The 11819-nt window shown below is 44.4% G+C and overlaps 2 protein-coding genes across 4 annotated transcripts; both read left to right on the top strand.

Annotated features, from left to right (window-relative positions):
• The first annotated feature begins 190 nt into the window (after positions 1-190).
• si:dkey-9i23.14 (L-asparaginase) lies at positions 191-2841 on the top strand. Of its 3 annotated transcripts, none has more exons than XM_064925884.1 (7): positions 191-399; positions 704-840; positions 970-1065; positions 1175-1335; positions 1479-1562; positions 1724-1886; positions 2555-2841. In XM_064925884.1, exons 2-7 carry the CDS (start codon positions 706-708, stop codon positions 2705-2707), a joined length of 792 nt encoding a protein of 263 aa, XP_064781956.1. In that variant the 5' UTR covers positions 191-399; positions 704-705; the 3' UTR covers positions 2708-2841. The 3 variants fall into 3 exon arrangements, with proteins under 3 accessions (XP_064781956.1, XP_064781955.1, XP_064781954.1); XM_064925883.1 differs by having other exon boundaries at positions 192-495; XM_064925882.1 differs by having other exon boundaries at positions 192-840.
• Positions 2842-4351: 1510 nt separating this feature from the next.
• tmem109 (transmembrane protein 109) lies at positions 4352-6583 on the top strand. The gene is made up of 3 exons (XM_064926211.1): positions 4352-4806; positions 5026-5128; positions 5933-6583. Exons 1-3 carry the CDS (start codon positions 4564-4566, stop codon positions 6304-6306), a joined length of 720 nt encoding a protein of 239 aa, XP_064782283.1. The 5' UTR covers positions 4352-4563; the 3' UTR covers positions 6307-6583.
• The last annotated feature ends 5236 nt before the right edge of the window (positions 6584-11819 follow it).

Here is an 11819-nt window from a genome sequence, read left to right as displayed (position 1 = left end):
CTCCCTGGTATCAGAAGGGAAGACGTCTTTATTTGTAATTTGAGTAGCCTAGTTACATATCTCTGTTCTTTCTGCCAAGGAATTTTCAGTACATGGAAGACTTCTGTCCAACGGCCACAAATATCCCATTGCTTTCACTGACAATTGACAGCAACAGGGTGAACTTTTGTTTTCTTGCCTAAACAACCCAAGATCTTTACAAATAGTGAATTGAATCTACTGTATCTGGTCGAAGAACAAGTGTGTGCACATTTGTCATTTTGCGCCACCAAAAGAGGTTCGTACTTAGATCGATCAATATATGGCTTTGCTACCACCTAGTGGACATGACCAGTTGTAAAACAAAAGCAACAAAATAACCGGGCCATTCATCTCGCGCGCCCTCCAACGGTTGTGTTGGTTTGTTGACAAGCTCTAATACCTTGATGAGCAAACTAGTTTGCTTACATGAACTAACTGATCTATGTTTGTAAAGTAACGTGATACTATAGAAAGGTAGTAAGCTACTTTAGTTAGTTCACCACTTCAATGTGCAGGAGAGAGAAGATAGCTAAGTGCTGCAATTAGCTAGCTACCTGAACTTGATGTGCTAGCTAGCTACTAGTAACGTTAGCAGAGTAACTAGATAGCTCGGTAGCTTTGATATTTGACCCATTCTGCGTGTTTTTCTATCGTAACACACACCACATGCTCTTTGTCACAGCTATGGAGAAAACTCAAGCGAGGGATCTCAGCCTAAAACCGATCGTGATTGCAGGCCCTGTGATCAGGGACAAGAAGTTTCTGCGATGGCTGGGCAAGGTCCTAGAGCTCAGCTGGCTGCGGAACAAGGACATAGAGGCAAGGCCATATGAGTTCACCTATAATTTGGATAGACCCATTTGTCTATTTATCAGTGATGTTACACCTGACTTGCACACCTACTCCATGATGATACATACCTGGTTCAACTCTTTGTGTTTCCTTCAGGAGCGCAAAGGACTGTTGGGAGAGTTGCTTCCCTCCTTCGCTAACGGAGCTGTCGAGAACAACGACTTCCTCTCCCTCCAGGAGATCCTAGAAAATGTCTGCAGTAGTGTGTGTGTGTGTGACTGTGTTTTCTTTATTTGGGTACAGTTTCTTCTCTCTCACACACACACACTTGTCTTGCATATACACCCACCCCCACCCCCAGATGGATGTGAACTGTGGGGACTATGACGGCACCAAACCACTGCTGAAGGCCTGTGAGATCGGTAACCTGGACATGGTCAAGTACCTGCTGGCCAAAGGAGCTTCGCAGCATTTGAAAGACCGCTTCGGAAACACACCCCTACGCCTGGCTATTATCAACAGGTAGCCCACTAACCCTGCTCTGCTTTGTCAAAGCATCGTTGTAAGTAGCCTACCTGGAATAAGTCTAGAAGTGGACTAATAAAGCAACATTGAAAGCATCACACACTAAAGCCAGATAATGGTGGCTCACATTTGCATGTCAGGCATTATGACGTCATCAAGTTCCTGAGGATGAGAGAGGCGTCACTGGCTATGCCCGCAGTGAGGATCGGCGTGGAGCTGCTGCAGTGAGTAACTGCTTATTCATTAACATGAATCATTTTGAGTCGTGCTTTCATTATTCAAAAATAAGATGCCACTTTTGTTATAGAAATATTGACCCACGTCTCTCTCTCCCCCTCCTCCCATTTCCCACCATCTCCCTCCCTCTCCCACCGCTCCCTCTCAGGGCGGTGGCCAAGAAAGACTACCAGCTGCTTCATGCCTGGGCGCTGTCTGGAGTGGACATGGACTCTAAGGACTACAATGGACGCACGGCCATGCACCTGGCTGTCAAGATGAGGGACACAGTCATGGTCCGCAGGCTGCTGGAGTATGGGGCAACCCCGCTCGTAAGAACCAGGGTCATATTCATTAGTGAAAAATGTAGCAAAACTCTGAGCAACTGAAAAAACAAAAACAAGCATTTCTTATTGGACAAGTTCAGATAGCCCCTCCCTGTTCCTCAAAATTTCGACCCGTTTTCTTCCATTTCGTGCCTAGTGAATACAGCCCCTGATCTATCAAATGGGTTAGACGGAAGGGGAGGTGTGAGATATAAGAAGCCGTGGGGGCAGTATGGGGCCACCCTCTGGTAAGAACCAGGGTCATGTTCACTCACTTGGCACTAAACGGAAGCAAACAGGCTGAAACAGGGAGGTACTATCTAAACTTGTCCTTTAAGAAACACGTTTTCCGTTGCACAATGTTTTGAAAGGTTTTGCTACAGTGCGACCCTGCTCTTCTCAGGGTGGAGTAGGAGAGGTAAAAGAGGTGGTAGTTTAATCTTCACCAAAGTAGCAACTGAGCTGTTATGCCATCTAAGTGTTTTTACTCTACAGTTAGAGTTTCAGCAGCATCCTCTACATACCACCACTACATCTGACAATTGAAATGATGTCCTTTTTCCAAATTCACCTTCGAAGTCCGATCCACTCCCCCACCTTACCTCACCTCTCTTCTCATGTCCTTCCCTCTCCTGCCCTTCCTCCTCTCTTTCCTCTCCTCTCATCCCACCCAGGAGATAGATATCTGGGGCCAGACTCCGGTGGACGAGGCCCGTAAAGGCAACATGTTGAGGATCATGCTGGCGTTCCACCCCCTCTTCACTGAGCAGCTCACCACCAAGCTGGCCTATCTGACCTGCAAGGCCCAAGCCCAGAGGAACAAGTAATGGAAGAAGACCCTGAAATGTGTCCCAAAGGGTACTCTATTGCCTACATAGTGCACTACTTTTGACCAGGGCCATAGGGAATAAAATAAACACCGGGCCCATGATAACACTTTAATAAATAAACTTTAATTTTACTTATTTTGTTCAGACTTTTATTTGAGATATTTTGTGTATGATATATAGGCCTAGTACTACTACATATATTTAATTGGTCGAGCAAATAGACAACAGGCGATGAGGGTATGAAAATAAAGGTTGGTATAAAATAAAATACATTTGGGTCCGTCAACTGCCAAACGTTGTAGATAGAAATGACATGAACAGAGCTAATGTGAATCCTTATGATTCATGTCGGAGGAGCATGTCCGTTCTACATGGCCTATTTCAATCCGGAACGTTCTAAAACGTTGCGACCTGCAGGGTAAGCTATTTAATGTCGACTTGACAGTAGGTGGCGAGCGTGCCCTGCTTCCTTTTTTTCTACCAGGGGGCAAGTTTTACGGGGTCTACATTGCAGGAATTCCTTCCAGTCTACGCAAACCCTCATTTAAATTGCATATAGAAGGCTATGGAAAGTTAACTTGATTTTAGCCTGGTCGGAAAAAAATAAACAGTGGTGTGAAGAAGATAATGAGGGAATAATAGTCGATCAATATATTAGTAATCAGTTGTATTATTGTATTGCAGTGTATACAGATGGTTCAAAGGATACGATGAATGGGAAGACGGGAGCTAGTGTATTTATTCTTGAGTTCGATGTTAATCTATGCAAGTCTAACAATTGATTTGTCTGTATATTCAACAGAAATGTTTGCGATAATTGTTGGATTGCAATGGATAGAGGAGGTGCAACCATGAAGAGTAGTAATATGTTCAAACTCTGCATCGGTTTTGTGTAGTTTAAGATCTGGAAAATCAGAACGCGATGATTTATGGTTAGAAGTAATGATGCAGTTATTGGGATTACAAAGAAATTACATTGACATTTAGTTCGGTTGGATTCCGGCTCATGCAGGAGTTTATGGAAATAATTTGTAAGTCGCTCTGGATAAGAGCGTCTGCTAAATGACTTAAATGTAAATGAAATGTAATATAGTAGATATAACAGCAAAAGGAGCAGTGAAAAGCACTATTGTGTATATACATGTGCAGTTGGATAGAGGAGAATTTAAAACATTTCTTCGAAAAAATGGGTTAGATTGCTGGCAGAGACAATGGGGTGAAAGTAGGAAGGGCAGACATTTTTATAGTACAAGGACATCTTTACGGGAGATAGTGTCATTGAATGAGAACAGAATGGGGGAAATGAGATTAGGGCATACGGGATTTAATTCATCTTTGAAATTGATAGGAAACATGGTACTAGAATGTGCAATGGCTGGAAACGGTTGAACATGTATTATTATTTTGTGAAATGTGTGTAGAAAGGGAGAGGTTGTTTGACAGGGTCAGAGGTTGGACGGGAGTGGGTGGGGATGGTGGGAGTGGTGAGGTTTGCACGGAGTTATTTTATTTTATTAGAAATCCAGGGTTAGTCAAGAGAATATACTGTAGTGGTATAGATAGGTCGTCACACTCCAGTACAGTAGGTGGCGGTGTATGCACTTGTCAGTTGATTGCGATTTGCCAATCAAATTTAAAGATGAAGAAGGGCAACGCAACTACTGTAGTACATTTTGTGTTGGCCTGCTTACTTTCTATATCCTGGAAACTGTAGTGAGACTGTTTTTTTTCTTTCCATATGTAAGACATAGACATGTAGCCAATATGTTTCTGTCTGTAGAGTGACCAGTTTAGATTGTTGTAGCATATGGTTATGCAGTGAAACCGTATTCAACTAAATCTAAAGACGTTGGATGTTTTTTAATCTTTCGACTTTACATAAGGCGTCTGAAACAATGAAAGTGTGTTTCGTCTTGTGTGTGCTGAGCACCGTGGTCGTTTCTTGTTCGGGAGAATATAGTCGCTTCGAGAAGTCATTTAACTATTCCCCGGGAATGATGCAAGTCCTCCGGGAGACGCTCACGGATTTGTCCCTGGAGGCGCACAGATACCTGGTCCACCTTGTTGGGGCGCGGTCTGTTGAAACTGCACAGAAGGTGAGGCACAAAGAATAGCCTGCTCTAAATTAAATTTAACAGTAGCATGTATCATAAAATCTTAGTCTAATGATGTCAGTACTTTTGTCGAATTAGGTAGGTGCGAGTAGCAACAAGTCGGCCTGTACGGGAACCCTGGCTTGTTTTATTTCCGTATTTAGTGACCCATGTGTTTGCCTCAAACAGAACCCTATATCAACTCTCTCTCTCTCCTGTCAGTGTTTCTTTCGGTTGGTCAAGTATCTGGCTGCGGTAGCGGCCAGTGGCGCAAATGTGGTTATGAAGTACCTCACCCAGTTCCTGAGGGCAGCAGGAGTTGATGGTAAACACCTGCTCTAGGATCATTCATTATTCATCATTATAATATTAAAGGCAACACTGATGCTAAATCAGCACTCCTATTCCCACTTTATGAATACCAGGCCCAGAAAGCTAATGCAATACTCCAGTCAGTCACCGATACCGTTCCCAGAGAGCTAAAGCATGTCATGTGCAGACTTTTGTTTCAGCCCAGCACTAACACACCTAATCAATGTCTTGATGAGCAGCTGACTAGTTGGATCTGGTGTGTTAGGGCTGGGCTGGAGCAAAAAAAAAAACGGTACAACCTGATGGTCTCCAGGACCAGGGCTGATAACCAGTGCACTATTCAATAATGGAACAGACAGTTGTCAATACAAAAATAATAATTTCAAGTAAATCATTCTTATGTCATCTGTTGATTGATCCCATATTGTGCAACATCTCAACACACAACCCATGTACAGTACAGGACACTCTCACATTGTAATTTACTGTAATTGTTCTCTGTAGACACACACACACACACACGCACAACACAACTGGATGAAAGTCTGACCTGCTAAGTGAGCCCTTCATCCACTGACAGACATGCCCTGGATTAGGTGTGTGTGCCAGACGGGCAAACCTTTTTTTCCACATTGCCAAAAGTAACCTACTGAGCTTTGTGACTATAACCTACCGGTACAATAATTACATAGCAACACACTGCTAAGACTACGTTTTTGCCACATCTTGGAATGGAGACAAGTAAAGGAAGCATTTTTAAGAATACTAGGCCAGAAAATGCACTAATATGTTGTATCTCTCTCTTTCTCTCCTCTAGTTCAAATGCCTGTTAACAGTATCACCCCAGATGCTGTGGTCTATATCGGTCAGTGGCTTCTGCTGGCTCTCATTGGCTACTGGCTGCTGTCCCTGGCCTTCCGCTTGGTGGCATCCACTTTGAGGCGGGTCCTGTGGCTACTGAAGCTGGGTGTGGTTTTAGGACTGTTTGGCCTGATCCTAAGTGACCGCAGCGCTGAAACAGAGACTACGGCGCTGCGATTGGCTGGCCTGGTGAGCGTCTGCGTCCTATTGGGTGTAGGGCATTCTGGCACCGGCGGTGACAAAACCGACCTGGAGGATCAAGTGAGGGTGCTAGAGAGACAAGTGAGAGAAATGGAGAGGAGGAGTGAGGGATGGATGGATGGGAATTGAAAGGCCTTGTTTTGAACATAATCACGACATTGTACATAAGCTTTTGTTTGCAAATGTTTTGGTATTGTTTTGCATAATAAAGCATTTGCCTTTTTTCTTAAAGATCCTATAGTTATTTTGTGTGTGAAACAGAACTGACAGCTGATTAGCTTGTTTTCAAGGAGACAGACAATGTCATTTCTGTTTATTATGGTGGATATGTGCATTTCCCACGGACTATTCTGCTATAAATGCTATTGATATTTGTAGAATAAAAACATTCCATAAGGTCTGACGATATGGCGTTGGAAATCATTTTCTTCCTTACTCCTCTCCAGTTATGGCGGCACACAACACAAACAAGTTCTCTAATAAAACAAATACATACTTCCTATTACCTACATTACAGATCTGTCCATTCCTTTAACGTGTGTGTGTCGTGGGATGAGACGGTGAGAAAAGCAGTTCTGGAATAACGTTTTAAAAGTGACTCCAAGAGCTTGAGCTTGATCAAGTGGCATCTGACCTTCTCCAATTGAGATTCTCCCCTTGACCAACTAGGGCCAGGAGTTTTTCCAGTTCTGGTTACATGGTCTGGAAATGCCCTGTCCCTGAATATAATCATGTAGAATTAATTTTCCTCACCCCTTGACCCGACCAGGAACCTAAAGGAAGCAACCAGATTGAAACGGGTAGGGACTAACTGAATTTGTCCCCAAAATAAATGTTTCCAGTGCAAAACTGTTTGCTTCATTGTGCACTTATGAATACACCCCCAGGACAATCTCCCTTTGGTAGAGGAGATGAAGGCACAGGGTGCGTTTGCGTGGTGAGGCTTAAGCAAACGACTAGACGAAATCCGAGGAGTGAAATCGGGGGAGGAGCAACTGCGACAGCCAAAAGTTGGACAAGTGGTTATACAACAAATAGCAGTGTGCCATTGTTATAAAAGTATTTCTTTGTCTCCAACTCTCATATCACACAATCATAATTTGTAATCAAATGTGTGTACTTTGTACAAACAATGAGAGAGAGAGAGAGACTCATATCACATTAATTTTGTATATGTCCACTGTATATATAAATCGAGGCAAAGTTGGTTACTGTTTCAGTCATGTCTTTGGTCATGTTCGTGTGGGTCAAACAAAAACAGCCTAATGATTGGTGGACAATAGAGCCTCCCGCAATGCAGGTGATGGCTGCAGGGTGAAGTCGGTGAAGAGCAACTGCAGAGACGTGCAGTCAAAACTTCACGACCTTTGATCACATGATTTTTGTAAAGTTCACGCAGTCGACATGTCGGCACAAGTGGGATCATTTGTATCCCCATTATTCAACGCACTTTGAAAGGTGACCAACGGCGGTCACCGACTTGACAAAAGTGATCCGCTCGAATGCGTCCCACTGTCTGTAAAACCTTCAGGAGTGCATCATTATATAAAATACATTTAAATATGATAAATAGGATTTTATGCAGACGATATAACATCTTAATAAAATAGAACCCTCCCAATGTATTAATAAGCTGACTAAAAGTTATTTAACTCTACAAACCCTGTTGAAATGACAGTAGTTTCATATGTAGTACTAAAATGATGCACCATGCATATAATAACAAACAGCTATACTTTGGCATGGAAAGGCATTTCTGTTCATATTTGCATATATACTGTATACACTGTTTAAATATACACAACAGGAAGTAGCTACCGGCAATTAGCTACCTACCCGACAGGCGGAGAGGTTTGCTTGGTCTATCTTGAGTGGATGATGAGTTTTCCTAGTGGCTTCTGATTGTACGATTAGGTGTGATGTGGGTTCTGATTGGATAATGAAAATCTAAGAAGAAAAAAAATGATTCCAAGAAGGTTATTCAGCTGTCTCCATTTTTGGTTCCAGATAGAGCCCTGAAAGGCAGTTATCGGTTGTGTTCCTCTCCTCAGACGTTGCTGACGAATGCCAGTTCTTACAACTCTTGGATAGCTATTTTACGTATCAGCTAACCCTATGTTATAGCTATCGGGTGCCCGACAGCACAGACGATGACGTGGCACGCAACCATTGGTTGATGCATGCAACGTCTCAGCAGGGGAACACGACCAGAGTGTTTGATCGATACCATCTTCACCTTTGAGTTTGAAAAAAGACACTTTACAAAAATGTAAGGCCACACCATAGAGAGAGAGGACTCATCTTTGTATATGTGCCATTCGAGCATCCGTGACAGCATGGGCTGCACCATTGAGGCAATTCCATTTTGAAGTAGTCAGTTCTATTCTTCACGATTGGCTGAATTGCAAACAGGCCCCGTGGTTTAACAGGGGTAATCTAAATACGGCCTTGTAAAAGGTACAATACAATGTCTTATGTCAGAAAAATAACACTGGATAGGTGATCTGAGGGGCAATGTTGTCTAGCTCACAGCTACATCAACAACATACTGCTTCCTCTCCAACCCATATAACAGTCACCGAGCCGTACCGGCCCAGAGCCCTGGCTACATTAACCGATTGGACCGATTCTACAGGAAGTTGGCAGGGGAGTTTTTTCCTGTGTCCATGTTGAACAGGAAGGCTCTGTCTGTAGAGTGCAGAGCATCAGAGGCGGGCGGGGAGACGGGCGCGATGGGCGACGAGGTCTGGGGGGGGGGAGGGAGGAACAATGTCAGAGGGTGTGCGTATATGTGTGTGAGAGGGTGTGTGTGTGTGTATGAGAGGGTGAGTGAGGACTGACCTAGGGTGGTGGACAGGCAAGGAGGAGGATCACCTGGAAACATGTTCTCCACCTCCTTCCCGGAGGGGGCGCTGTACATCACTGGAGCATACCCCTCACACACACACACACACACACACACACACACACACCCTTTCTGCAGAGGGTTGTACATGTAACGCAAAAGGGTTTTACCTGAAACCAAAAAGGGCTCTCGTATAGGGACCTTCGAAGAACCCTTTTGGAACCCATTTTTCTAAGAGTGTAGGGTGGAATAGAGTAGAGAAGAGTATTAAGCCCTACCATCGGAGGAGCCCCAGGATTGTACTGTGGCTGGTTGGGCGGGGGGCCATTCCACTGTGGGGGCTGAAGCACTGAAACAAAACACTGTCACACTCTTTCTCTTCCTTGTTTCTTCTGAGGATTTCCACACCTGACAGGAGGACTACGAGGGTTTCCTAACAAGAACCATACCAGACACTGATATAATGAACAGAAGGAGAGAGAGAGATATACACACACACACACACACACACACACACAGAGAATCGCTATCGACTCCAATTACATACAAACACAAGGCATGCAAAAACCAACACACCACAGTTTGTAGTTAAATGAGTAATAATAAATTGTTCATATACCATGATAGAACGTCTGCAATAACCACAGAAAAACACGTCACGTTATCACCGTTCAACTACAGAACAGGCATCACCGCAACAATGTCATTACTATAGTAGTACAGCATGGGAGACAGATTAGAGGGGGGAACCTAAAGGCAACTTCTACAAGGGATTTGTCCCAAATGGCACCATATTCCCAAGTTAACTCGTTTTGACCAGAGACCTACAGAATAGCGAGAATCGGGTGCCATTTGGTAGCCAAGCCACCATCTAACTATCCCTCACCGGGACACCAGGTCCAGGGGACACCCCCCCTCCGGGCATGTTGTAGCCGGGAGGGGGTGCAGAGTCTCGGGGTTGTCCAGTTTGATGGTGGTGGTGTAGGGCAACAGAAGCAGACACTGGCGGGGATACCGAGCAGGAGGAGGTGGGCCAGGAGGGGTTTGCCTGTTTCATTCTCATGTTTGTCTGGAGGGGGATAGGGGGACGGGGAGGCGACGGAGGGAGGTGGAGAGGAGAAAGAGGGAGGCGAGGGAGTTCATTTGGGAGACATTGCAGAGCAATAAGGGGAACTGGTGGGGGTGATTGACAGATGACGTGTTTCACTCTTAGCATGTTGTGTTCTATCCCCCCTCACCCCACCCCCTCCTTCCCACAGCTTACTGAGCAGCCCTGTAGTCCTACAAATATCCAACTAATTAGTGACAAACAGAGACGTATGAGCCGCGAGCCAAACACGGTGTGTCCCAATGGCACCCTATTCCCCAATGGGCCCGGGTCAAAAGTAGTGCACTATATAGGGAATAGGGTGCCATTTGGAACAAAGGGCCAGTAAACCAACCCGCTGGGAAGGGAACCTGATGCTGTGTCTATTTCCATGACGTACTCACCTCTGTTAGGTCATGTTGAAGTGTAATTGAATTATATACAGCCAACACCACTTCTCTATGCAGCACCAGATTGTATCTCTGACTACTTACAAGGTGTTACTACTATGTACTAAGCATACTTGGATATTTATGGTCTATGTTTTGACCAGAGCCCAGTGTACTAAATAGGGTGTTTATTAGATACGCTGCGGCCACTGTTTATTATCTATCCTGTTGCCGAGTCACTTTACCCCTACCTATACGTAAAGTGCATTCGGGAAATATTCAAGCCATTTTACTTTTTCCACATTTTGTTACGTTACAGTCTTAGTCTAAAAATGATTCAATTGTCCCCCATCAATCTACACACAATTCCCTATAATGACAAAGCAAAACAGGTTATTTGAAATTTGTGCAATTTTTTAAATGTATTTTTATTTTTTACAAATATCTGAAATATCAGATTTACATAGGTATTCAGACCCTTTACTCAGTACTTTGTTGAAACACCTTTAGCAGCAATTACAGCCTTAAGTCTTCTTGGGTATGATGCTACATGCTTGGCACACCTGTATTTGGGCAGTTTCTCCCATTCTTCTCTGCAGATCCTCTCAAGCTCTGTCAGATTGGATGGGGAGCATCGCTGCACAGCTATTTTCAGGTCTCTCAAAGAGATGTTCGATCGGGTTCAAGTCCGGGCTCTGGCTGGGCCACTCAAGGACATTCAGAGACTTGTCTCGAGCTACTGCGTTGTATTTGCTGTGTGCTTAGGGTCATTGTCATTGTTGGAGGTGAACCTTAGCCCCAGTGAGGTCCTGAGCACTCTGCTGCAGGTTTTCATTAAGGAATTCTCTCTGTACTTTGCTCCATTCATCTTTCCTTCGATCCTGACTAGCCTCCCAGTCACTGCCGCTGAAAAACATCCCCACAGCATGATGCTGCCACCACCATGCTTCACTGTAGGGATGGTGCAGGTTTCCTCCAGATGTGACTCTTGGCATTCAGGCCAAAGAGTTCAATCTTGGTTTCATCAGACCAGAGAATCTTGTTTCTCAAAGTCAGAGTCCTTTCGGTGCCTTTTGGAAAACTCCAAGCCCGATGTCATGTGCCTTCTACTGAAAAGTGGCTTCTGTTGTCAGCGATTAGGTGAATGGATAAGGCGGAGTCAGGCGCAGGACACAGGTATGAGTAATAATCAGAATTTACGGCAGAATTTTGTCGGAAGTTGTGACATCTGTCTTGCCACTCTACCATAAAGGCCTGATTGGTGGAGTGCTGCTGAGATGGTTGTCCTTCCAGAAGGTTCTCCCATCTCCACAGAGAAACT

This window comes from Oncorhynchus masou, chromosome 20 (assembly GCF_036934945.1).
Source record: "Oncorhynchus masou masou isolate Uvic2021 chromosome 20, UVic_Omas_1.1, whole genome shotgun sequence".
In the NCBI taxonomy this organism is placed as follows: Eukaryota; Metazoa; Chordata; class Actinopteri; order Salmoniformes; family Salmonidae; genus Oncorhynchus; species Oncorhynchus masou.
The sequence above is the reverse complement of the archived record's forward strand: the minus strand, read 5'-3'. Positions and strand labels throughout refer to the sequence as shown.